Here is an 11,460-nt window from a genome sequence, read left to right as displayed (position 1 = left end):
CAAAGTGTTCAAATTTAGGTAGGCCGGTAGGAGGGGGATCCAAGCTATTGCATCAAATGTTATGAATTGCATTTTTACGAAAATACATAAATCTTTAAAAAAAAAAAAAAAAAAAAAAGGCATTTTGAAGTCTTATAATTCTGTCTTAGCCACTGCCAAGTTGCTTATATTAGAAACGCATTGTCTAAAAGTATATTCAAATCTTATGAAATGCCCATATTTATAGATATTTATGTAATATTCAATTTTTATTTCGAAAAGGTCACGTCAACTGTCACAAACAGTTTAACTGTTTCTATATGACTCCACCTCATTCGGTATCGAGGCATGTTGGTAATTTCCACAGCCTCAGAACATATTCTACAAACTGTGATTTTATTCAAGCTTACATGTCAAAATGGCTGCTGCGAGTATGAAACATCAGAAAAAATCGTCTGTTCGCCGGTTGGCTGCCAAGAATTTTCTGTCAAACATTTCTCTAGATGGCACACATAGGGATACAAATTATATGTTTCACATTTGGAAGCGTCACAAGCATAAGCATGATGATTTGGAGGAAAGGTTAGAAAGTGTGGTAGTCCCCGGACAAATAAGTATGGATAATGAAAATGGGGCCCATCAATTAACAAATATCGTGCATGAAAGTAAAACTAACAGTTCATCTGAAGATCATGCAAGACAAAGATCTCATACTATGTATCTTATACAAGAGGGTGAAGAAGCTAGCAGCAAATTAGAGAAAGACAAAATATCTGAAAAATTAACAGGGAAAAGATGGAGGTATAATAAGTTCCATTAAATGATTAAATTTAATTAATTCACTGCAAGGAACGCGGCAGATTACCATACAAAATACAGTAAATGTCAGTCCACTTGCATTGAATAAGGCCAAAAAAAAAAAGGTTTGTTTCTGATAACATCTTTGAAAAAACAATGGGTCGGTAGGTAGGCATTTTTTTTTTTTTTTGTAAGAAAGGAAACAAGGTCCAGGTATAACCATGGACTTCCTGATTTGCCTTTTGGCTGTTAGTACATCAAATATTAAAATTGTTTTAGTGTCTATCTTTTTAGTATCATTGAAGGTACTAAAATTTTATTATATTTAAACTAGAAGGCGATTTATAACAGTTTCTAATAATTTTACAGAGCTGTATTAATTCCACTGTTTTATAAAACTTTCTGTCTGAAAATGAAACAACAGAATTTTAGGGATAATTAAATGAAAAGCAGTGCAACGAGACAACATTTGAGACCAGAAAACAAACGAAAAGTAATATATAAATCGCTCTGGAAAATGACGCTCCACTTTGAAGACGATTCGACGATTTTAACTTACCATACATCTAGCCTCAAAATCCAATGTTTTTCCGCCCGTAAATGATTTGTATATATCGTGCACCGTACTGCTATTGAAAACAGATTTGATGACGCTTATTTCATCTTTTCGTTGCTAACATTTTTCAATTTTTATTGCCAGTAAAGTTGACAATGACTGCGACCGGGGCGCAGCCATTTTGTTGTGGCTAAATTATTAACGAATTCACATTATGGTATAAAATCCGTTACGCCCGTACCGGGACGGCTTTAGTCCGATTTTTTTTTTTTGGAAGGCTGTAAATAAGTTTCGGTCGGCGCTAAAATGTTACGGTCGGTCGGATTACCATAAACAAACTTTTTTTTTTTAGGCCTAATTAATCATGATAATGTCAATTCCAGAACAGATGAAATGATAAGATTTTAAGTTACACAAAATCTTTAAAATGGTAATCAACATAAAAAGCTATGTATACATAGCACAATAGGTTTCCACAAGCAACCAATGCCTTTATGACACTTCATTTATGGGTATGACTGTTTGAATAGTGTTGAAAATGATAAGCCATTTACGGCTTTGTCCATGCAATCTGACCAGGCTTTAGTTGTTGGTTGAAAAATTCAATTTCATCTTTATATCATTAAATTTGATAATGGTCAGTTCTTGAAATTGACTATTTGACTTCCAGCTTATTTCATATACATGTATATTCAGAGTACTATTAATTAAATAACTTATTAACTTTCGCATGCTTATTCAAAACCCTTTACCCAGGGTCTTTCAAAGACCCTGCTTTACCTTAGCACCAACACCATACCATACCTGGTACAATTTTTACAGATTTCATTAAATTAACTCATTGTGCAGATTGCTGTTAATGGAGAGTGGTAGTATAGTCAACATCACTAATTTCACATCATCACTAATCCCACAGTAATGGCATATTTCCATGTGACCAGAGTTAACATCGTTCAAAGTTGACTTATATTTTTTATACACCTAATAAAGATAGCATTTTTATCCGAAAAACATTTGTATATATAATAAAGATAGCATTTTTATCCGAAAAACATTTGTATATATTATAAATTATAAAAATAATTGTGTCTCGTTGAAAAAGAGCAAAACCTTTTTCATACTGTAAAAACAGTCCAAAAGAAATTAAGTCTGTTGACATTATGTGTCACAGACTGTCTTGAAACAACTTTTTATTATTTAACTTTTTATTTTGTAACATACAAGCATACATTCATATAGTTTGAATTTTCAAATTTTAATGTGATACAACGTATATATTGTAAGTCCATGCCTTAATTTTGTAACTATAGTAAGTTTAAGAATATTTCATGATATTTTATGTTATAGGGCTTCGTCGTGTTCAGGAGACCGAGAGAAGGCTATGCCGCGTAAACGTTTGATCCATATACCACTTGATCATGTACCGAGTATTACAGAAAAATTTGGTGAGTATACATTATGAGTCAGTGGAATTATTTGATTAAACAGTAGTGTACCCCTCCAAATTTATGTTAATTTGTATGAAAATTAAATTAAAAAAATAAAATCATTGGTAAAACTTTTCAAGTGTAACCAAACTTAAGTGAAATTTTATATAGGTATATAATTATGCTTCTAAAACAATTTTCAAACATCCAAGAATATGTAAAATATTTACTGCAAATATTAGTACACATTATATGTAATCATTAAAATATATGCATTCATTTCTTATTGCAAAACTTGACTTAGACTTTATAGAAAATAAATTTTTTATTGCCTTACTTTATTAACATGAAATGTAAATTCGGTAATATCTTTCCAAACAAACAAACAAAATTACAAAATAATGATTTTTGGAACTTACAATATTGATAAATCTTCATTTAAGCATTATATCTTTAAGAAATTAAGTAGGTTAACTGTTGACTATAATAATTGAGCTTGTGCCTTCGTATGTACCCACAATACGATACATTTTCTGTTACAGATCGCTCTTTGAGTAAGTACTCTAGCTCTGTGTCGGGCGAATCCAGTGATTCACATGATCACGATGTAAGATTTATCTCCCCTGATAGTCGTAGGAGGATAAAAAATGAAAGGTATGCTACAACAAAACCCTATTTTATTAGTAATGAGTTTAAGATGATAGTTCAATGTATTAGGTATTATTTTATAATTAAATAGATATTAACCTTTATGTTTTATTCAGTTGAAAGCAGGGCCTCTCCAACCCCAGGATATTGTGGAAACTTTGACCTTTTACAGTTTTTAAACCCCTGGTCAAGGCCCTATCTGCATATCTGCACAGTTTGACCCAGACTCTACACCATAACTTGATAAGATGTTAAAATTTTAACAGTTTCATGTTGGAATCCCTTAAACTAGTAATGGACTGTTCCAGATTCAAAACAGGATAAGTCCATTATATAAATTTAGCTTGTAAATGATTAAGAATAGTAGACTTATCATTGTCATTGAATTATAATGATCCCAGCCCTATAGGAAGGTTTAAACTAATAAAAATGTTTTAGAGATATTCTGCTGGATTAAAAGATAAAAAAAAAAAACATATTGAAAGTTGATCACCAAAACTTATTTTTTCAGTAGATCTATCTCTTTTGCTGCATTATTTCCTAGTTTCTAAATTATTATCACAAACAGATGTTTCTCATTGATTTTTAACAGGCGTTTAGCTGATAATTTGATTCAGGAAATCTTTTTTTCTGGCTATTTGAGACTTAAATTATTCTAAACAAACCTTTAATTGAACTGGACCAGAATCAAAATTTATAATTGCTGTGTAGGATTTCTAAAATTGTCATGACCAAGCATTATATTGTCTAGGACCAGGACTTTAAGAAAAAGCTTTTATTATTTAGCCCTTGGTTAATCAAAGTTGTTGCTTTGTTGAATCAAGTGCATTCAATTCAATTGAGCATGCACAGAAAAACCAAAGATTGTTTCAAAAGCATGTCTGTAATTGGAATGGTTTGACACTAAACATTTATGTTTAGGCTGATTTCTTTTTATAAAGGTATGGGATTTTTAATGCCTTCAAAGATGCTGATCTTATACTTAATCAAATATAAATTACTGGATGGTTGTTTAAACAGAGGCATGGCTACCGGAAGGTTCATTGCAGTAGGCATAAATGAGTTTATTTGTATTTTCTTATATTGGCATGTTTGATTATCTTTTAAGTTCATAAGTCTGAAAAAGTCTGAGATGTTGATTATTTTTGAACTTTCAAAAATATAATTATCCTAATACAGTCTTCTAGGAAGAAAATTGGCATGTTAGAAGACCTCAGAAAAGAAGGCCAATTGAATATTTGGCAGCCATTTCAAAATGGCGTCCAAATGACTTTTTGATCGAATTGTGATAAAATATTAGTTTTCAGAAGAAAGTAAAAATGAAAACAACTCAGTTTTAGAATGTTTTATTTTACTCACTATTCCTTGTTAGCCTTGCTGTTTGATCACATGACTTTTTCCACTTCCAAGTCTTCTGTCAACCAGATAGAATAGATAGAAGAACTTCTGAAAAATAGACAATGACCAATCAAACAGCCCTGAAGAGCTCTTCTTATTCTGGTAGCTCTTCCATTTTCCCAATGGAACAGGCCATTTGTGTAACCATAGTTGATATAATGTTAATATTGTTTTTCATATCATTATATTTATGCATTTTGATATCAAAGTTCATATTTTGTTGTTATAATGATGTTGAAAACATCATTATGATACAAACATGAGATATGATCATGTTTTTAAAGGCTTGATATCATATTGATAGTATTACCATTATGACACACTTTGTTTTTAAAAAAAACCTCAGTTCATTATTCAATAAAACTATTTTTATGCCCAGACTAAATGGTGGAGTGGATTTAGAATTGCCCCTGTTCGTCCATTCTTCTGTTATGCTGTCAGTCTGTAGGCTAACAAAGCAGTAGAATATTGAGGCAACCAAATCCCATGGACACATTTTAAATTCACTAAAAGAGGCTCGTTCACTTTATTTTAGCCATTTGAGTGACGATAAAATTTCATGAAGGTCAGGAACTAAAAAGATATCAGATTCTGTAGACTTAATTTTGCAAAACTTTTGAATTTTAGGAATAGTTCGGAAAAATTTGTGAAACCTAAGTAAGTTATGAATATTAGCTTTAACTGTCACCATTTTTTGCTACTTATGCATGTATGGAGCTTGGCATATAACACATGGTAAAAATGTGCATTGTGTTGCATGATTGTATATGTCAGTCAGTTAGTCGATCCTGTTGTTGCATTAGCATGACATTAGCAGAATACTCTAGTGGGAGTGATAATGAGCTAATAAAGCTGTTATTGATATTAAATATAGAGACAGGATAGTCTCTTTAATTTTACTTGCTGTATAGAAAATGAATCGTTCATACTTTCAAGGAGAAATATATTAGTTAAATATACTAACATGTACATGTATTACTCAATCCAGGGCTTTTTTCACAGGTTGGGGAAGCAGCCCTGCCCTTAATTTTTGGGGGAAAAAGGTATATAAAGCGGTATATTTGCAAAAGGGGGAAAAAAACTTGCTGTAAATTCAATTTTGGGGAAAACTGCATGATTTAAAAAAAAAATTCTTTGGGGAAGCAGTCCTATAACAGCCCCTGCTATAGAAGGAAAAAAGCCCTGCAATTTGAGGTATTTATTAATCATGTCTCCCAAAATTATTGGGAGACATATTGTTTTTGCCTTTGCCGTCTGTCTGTCCGCACTCACAGGACAGTACCGTTGTGGCTAGAGGGACAATAGGTAACTGTTCTTTCTCTTTGATGTCATTCATTCCTTAATGCTTTTATGTGGCTATTTTCTTTTGTGTGGCTAAAAAGAACAATAGGGAGAACAATAGGTAGCCACATTATTACTCTCCTGTAAGAACTTCCGTCCGTCTGTCAATACAAACCCAGAGGTACTTGTGTGACTTGGAGAACAATAGGTAACAGAAAATTCTCTTTGATCCTATTCATCCAGAGTTAAAAATAGAAAAATCTTGTCCACCCTTCACAGGTCAAACTACTTATGGGATTTCAACCAAACTTTTCAGGAGTGATCAGTACCAGCCCTAGTTGTGCACATCACGGACACTTTACTCTTTGCTGAACAAAATGGCCGCCAGAGCTAGAAATAGAAAAATATTGTCCGGCCTTCACAGCTCAAACTACTGGTGGGATTTCAACCAAACTTTACAGGAGTGATCAGTACCATTCCTGCTTGTGCACATCATCGGCACGTTCTGCTTTGCTGCACAAAATGGCCGTCAGAGCTATTAATAGAAAAATCTTGTCCACCTTTCACAGGTCAAGTTACTGGTGGGATTTCAATGAAACTTCACTTGAATGACCATACATAGTTTTGGGAGACATATGTTTTTGTGACAAAAACTCTTCATGTCATTCATTTGGGTTTTTCAAATAATATTTGTGATTGAATGGTTCTTTGACCATGTTTATCTGTTCAGTTTATCTGCAATGTTAGGAAAACAGCTTTGGCCTATGTCAAATCAGTTTTAAGTTGTATTAAAAGCTTTATTTTGATTTTTGTTATTTGTGTTCTTAAAATTCTGTTTTGTCTTCTGTTGCAAGTTTGGGATCGCTTTCTGATTTTTCTTGTATTAAAGTGTCTTTGTCTGTTGTTCTTGTCTTGTCTGGTTGTATGAAAGCATGTGTTGAGGATGTCTGGTTGTATGAAAGCATGTGTTGATGATGTCTTGGACTTTTCTGCTTTTTCTATTAAATAGACTTCCTGTCATGTAAGGAAGTGGTGAAGCAGGTGTAGGGGAAGTTGAAAATATGTACAGAAGATACTGAAGCTGTTCCTTGACCTGTCAAACTGGAAAGTTGTGACTTGTCATATGACCATAATGCTGTTGGTGGTAATTTAGAACATAAATGATCATATTCAGAATAGTGAGAATAAATCATTGACATTGAAGAAAAGATTGAATTGATTTAAGACTAAAGTAGATTTTTAAAGAGGTAAAAAAGAAAAATTTCATTTTGTGAGTTGCTTTAGAGTTTAAAAAATTTGAGATAATTTTTTTTTTTTTTAATGTAAACTATTAAATATTGTATGGTATGTGATTGTCGTTGGATACACTATTTTACTGAAAATGCATTTTTCATGTAAATTGGAAACAATTTTAGTTTGGCCTTACAAGGAATATATTTTTGTCAAGACTTTACCCTGCTGGAACTAGAAGTGTGATAATCCTTTGCCACCATTATAGAGCCAGGCCAACCTGCACAGTCTCAATCTGACCAAGCTTTATGAAGATTCAATGTTTTTTTGTTTTGTATTTTTACATAAATATTTAAATATCTTAAACTTGAAATGGACTGTTCCGAATTCTTATATAGGGAAAATCCATGACACAAAGTTAGGTTGTACTTTAAGGCATGTAAGAATTATAACTAAGTTTACTGAAGTCCATTATTTATATACTGTATAAGTGGTTAATTTTGCGACATGGAAGTATTTGCTATTTTTGCGTCTTGAAATTATTCGCAAATATCTAATCACACTAAAATTATTTCTGTTTAGGCAAACTTTCTTCTTTCATTTGAAAACACATTTTCATAAAGCATCTTACATGAATAATTTTGACTGTTCAGGTACTGAAATTGATTGTTTGTTTAAGTTTGGTCTTAAGAAATCACAAATTTTTGAATAAAACAATATATTTGTTAGTAACACAATAGGTTACTATATTCATATAACAAAAGAATGTTTCAAAATATGACAAAGAAATGTGTGATCCTTTATCAAACTTACAATGTATATTTCAAATAATTATATAAATAACAAAGGTATTCAACAACTGAATAGAACGATTTTAATAACAGCATATTCTTTACTTGTACCAGCTTAATTAATGATATCACAAAAACAGCATTAAATTCAAGAAATCATATTTTCACAAATATTTCAGCACGCAAAAAAAGTGCAGCCAAACAGGGACTCGAACCCGGGTCCTCAGAATACTGTTCTGTGGCTCTACCGACGGAGCTGTATGGCTGCTTACGCATCTTTTCCTCTAAAGAGTGAACAGTTCCTAACCGTGACATTACTACTTTCAGTCAATGAGATTTATATATATTATGTCTACATCTAATTATTATCTATTGCATATTTTATGCTCACATATATATTATTTTAATGGTGGGTTAACTGTTGTATTTTATTTCAGTTACTGCAGGAAACAAAAATTAATCCTTGACAATAACTTTGTTTTGTCCTGATTTGCTGAAACTTAATGTGTTTTCTTTTTACACCTATTGATTTTTACTAAACATTGGAAAATATGCTGTCATTAATGAAACTTGATAATGAGAGATTTGTTCATAAATTCTAAGGCAAAACTGTAGGTCTAACTTTTCATTAAAGGAACTTGCTCATGGATGTTGCTGTAATTTTCTCGAAACAATGTAGATATGTTATCAGAATTACGTCTGTTTGAGCTGTTAATAACACGTGTTTTGTAATTAAGGTGAAATGGAAATTGGCTAGCTTTCACTTTAGTACATTGATTTTTTTTATTGATTTTTTTTAACATTGGCTAGTTTTTTTCCCCCAGTTTACTGGACATTGGCTAGTTTTGCAATAGAATGATATGTTTCATTTTACCTTTGAACATTGGCTAGTTTTACCCATGGATCATCTGTTTTTTTCTTTTATTACATTGGCTAGTTTTGTAATCTTGAGATTGTATAATATTTCCTTTGACCATTGGTCTGTTTCGTTTAAGGATTGTTTTGTTGTTGTTTTTTGTTGTTGACACATTGGCTATTTTTAAACTCACCTGAGCACAAACTGTTTCCCTGAGAACAACAAAGCCCAGAACGTAGATATTTTTTCATGTAGCACTATCATTTAGTTCTCTACAAATGTTAAATAAATCACTTCCTTGGGGTCAAAATTGGCCCACCCTAGTTGACACCACATAGCTTAGATATATAGGAAAGCGCATATATATATTTTTGTGTTAATGATGTGGCCTAAAGATTAGATATTTGGCATGTAGCATTTCTATTTACTTGAATGAAACTTTAAAACTTTGAAAATCTTCTCTCAAGTAACTACAATGCTCAGTGTTTAGAAATTTGGTACATATGTATGAAGGATACAAAAGTTCCTTTACAAAAGTTATATTATGTATCAAACTCGACCATTGGGCTTTAATGATTGAGGCATAAGAATTGCAGCTACCATTTATCCCTGTGTGATCGTTCAAGGTGACTAAATAAGTTTGAATAACTGGAGTCTAAGGAACACTTAGCTCCTAGGCTCCAGGAGGTGAGGTGGTTTTGACCCCTGGCGTTGCTTTGAACTTTGTAATACCTGAGGACAGCCAAAATCATTTTTCCTGTTTGGTGCCATATGATCTATTCTGTATTGGAGTGTGGTAAAACCAAACAAAATACAATATATTATTCTTCATTGGTTCGACTGTAATAGCTGTGTCCTTTTGGTCACTTTGTTCACTTTGAATTCTTATTTTGTCCTATAATAACTTATTTTGGAGGTCACCTTTGTCCGCTAAGGGAACTCTTTTGTTGAACATACTACTTTTCCTTAGAATACCACTTTTGTCGAGCCGGCAAACAATATTGCTATTATTCATATCTTCAAGATTTTCTTGAGGTAGCTGCTTTTATCTTGAGCAATTAGGTTATATAATTATATCTGAAAGCTTTTAAGGGATTCCTGAAGCTAACAAAATAAATTGCCTAAATAAAAAGCTACTTGCAGAGTGGGTACTGAGAGTATTCAAATTTTGTGCAATTATATTTATGTCTGTAGTTACCGGAAAGAATTAGCAGTCACACTTCAAATGATGTGATACTGTTAGTAATAGGATAAAATAAATCTCCCAGCATGTATGAGGTAATATAAGAGACAGTTTTTTTTCTTCTTTATAACTGCCATAAAACCTCTTATAAGCATGCCTTGTAAAAAAAAATCTGCTACTTTAAATTGTTTAAATAAAAAAGTTGAGAAAGATATAGAATTATTACTAAAGATTGTTGTCAAATTGATAATTATAAGTTAACAAAGAAAAAAGTCTTTTTTTTAAGTAAACAGTTTTTGGACTCAGAAAGTGACCTTTAGCTTTGAATGACCTTGAATGTCAAAAAAAAATAAGTTGTTTTGGGAATGCTCTTTACTGTAGTATACTATTCTTTATCTGATGTGTTTGACTTGTAGAAATAAGAAAATTTGAGAATTGCTCTTGCCAATGAGCAGCTCTTTATTCTGAGATATAAGATTTTGTCACAGTAGGTTGAAAAATATTGTAATAATGAGTCTTATTTAATTTACAAGTTTTAGAAATATATATATATATATATATATATATTTTTTTTTTTTTAGGGAACATGATTTTAGCTCACTCAATTATTTGCTTTTAAAGCAATTTCATGTACCAATGGACAGGTTCATTACACAATTTTAGCAGGGTAAAGGTGGAGTTGATATTTTAAACTTTATGTTTATACTTCTTATTCATATGAAAATATCTACATGTAAATATTTATTTGGGAAAAAATCTTTTCAGAAAAATTCATGCAATTTTCCTTAATTTGTGTGCATGTACCAGTAAAAATATATTTCCCTTAGTACTGTTCACAGACTGTGTCAAGGTCATTTGGCAAGTGTATAGATTTACAATTGGAAGGACCCCTGGGTAGAAATATAAATTAACAATGTAGATCTTCATCATACTGTATTTACCCAATGCCATGCAAGGTGCCAACCAAAATTAACAATGTAGATCTTCATCATACTGTATTTACCCAATGCCATGCAAGGTGCCAACCAGTGCAGACCAAAATCAGCCAGCTCATCCATTAATAGTAGACCATTATGTCTAATTGTTGTCTGCAGTATTTGCTAATAAGTCAGTACATACTTTGAAAAAAAAATTCTGTAAGTAATTTGTTTTGTTTAAATGCATTTTGGCATGGTTTTCTTATTCACGCTTCTGTTTTAAATAGGCTTGAGATTTCAAAATTTTTAGTTCAAAAGCAATCACCCCATTTGTAAAAATAGGCTTGTTTATATATAAAGGCAATTGCATGTTAGGTGAGTGAACAAAGACTTATA

General features: G+C 31.8%; 1 protein-coding gene across 7 annotated transcripts in view; it reads left to right on the top strand.

Annotated features, from left to right (window-relative positions):
• Positions 1-397: 397 nt before the first annotated feature.
• The window catches only part of LOC132752495 (CDK5 and ABL1 enzyme substrate 2-like), a 32,839-nt gene continuing 21,776 nt past the window's right edge, over positions 398-11,460 (top strand). For 6 of the 7 annotated variants that reach the window (XM_060742829.1, XM_060742826.1, XM_060742828.1 and 3 more), the window contains exons 1-4: positions 398-780; positions 2,681-2,778; positions 3,303-3,414; positions 5,434-5,463. In XM_060742829.1, coding sequence (XP_060598812.1) covers positions 398-780; positions 2,681-2,778; positions 3,303-3,414; positions 5,434-5,463 — 623 coding nt within the window. The remainder of the gene's footprint in view (positions 781-2,680; positions 2,779-3,302; positions 3,415-5,433; positions 5,464-11,460) is intronic. The other variant, XM_060742824.1, reaches the window with a different exon arrangement.

Source organism: Ruditapes philippinarum, unplaced genomic scaffold (assembly GCF_026571515.1).
Source record: "Ruditapes philippinarum isolate M1 unplaced genomic scaffold, ASM2657151v2 ctg7193_1_1_1_1, whole genome shotgun sequence".
NCBI classification, from domain to species: domain Eukaryota; kingdom Metazoa; phylum Mollusca; class Bivalvia; order Venerida; family Veneridae; genus Ruditapes; species Ruditapes philippinarum.
Note: the sequence above shows the minus strand (reverse complement) of the source record. Positions and strands in the feature narration are given on the sequence as shown.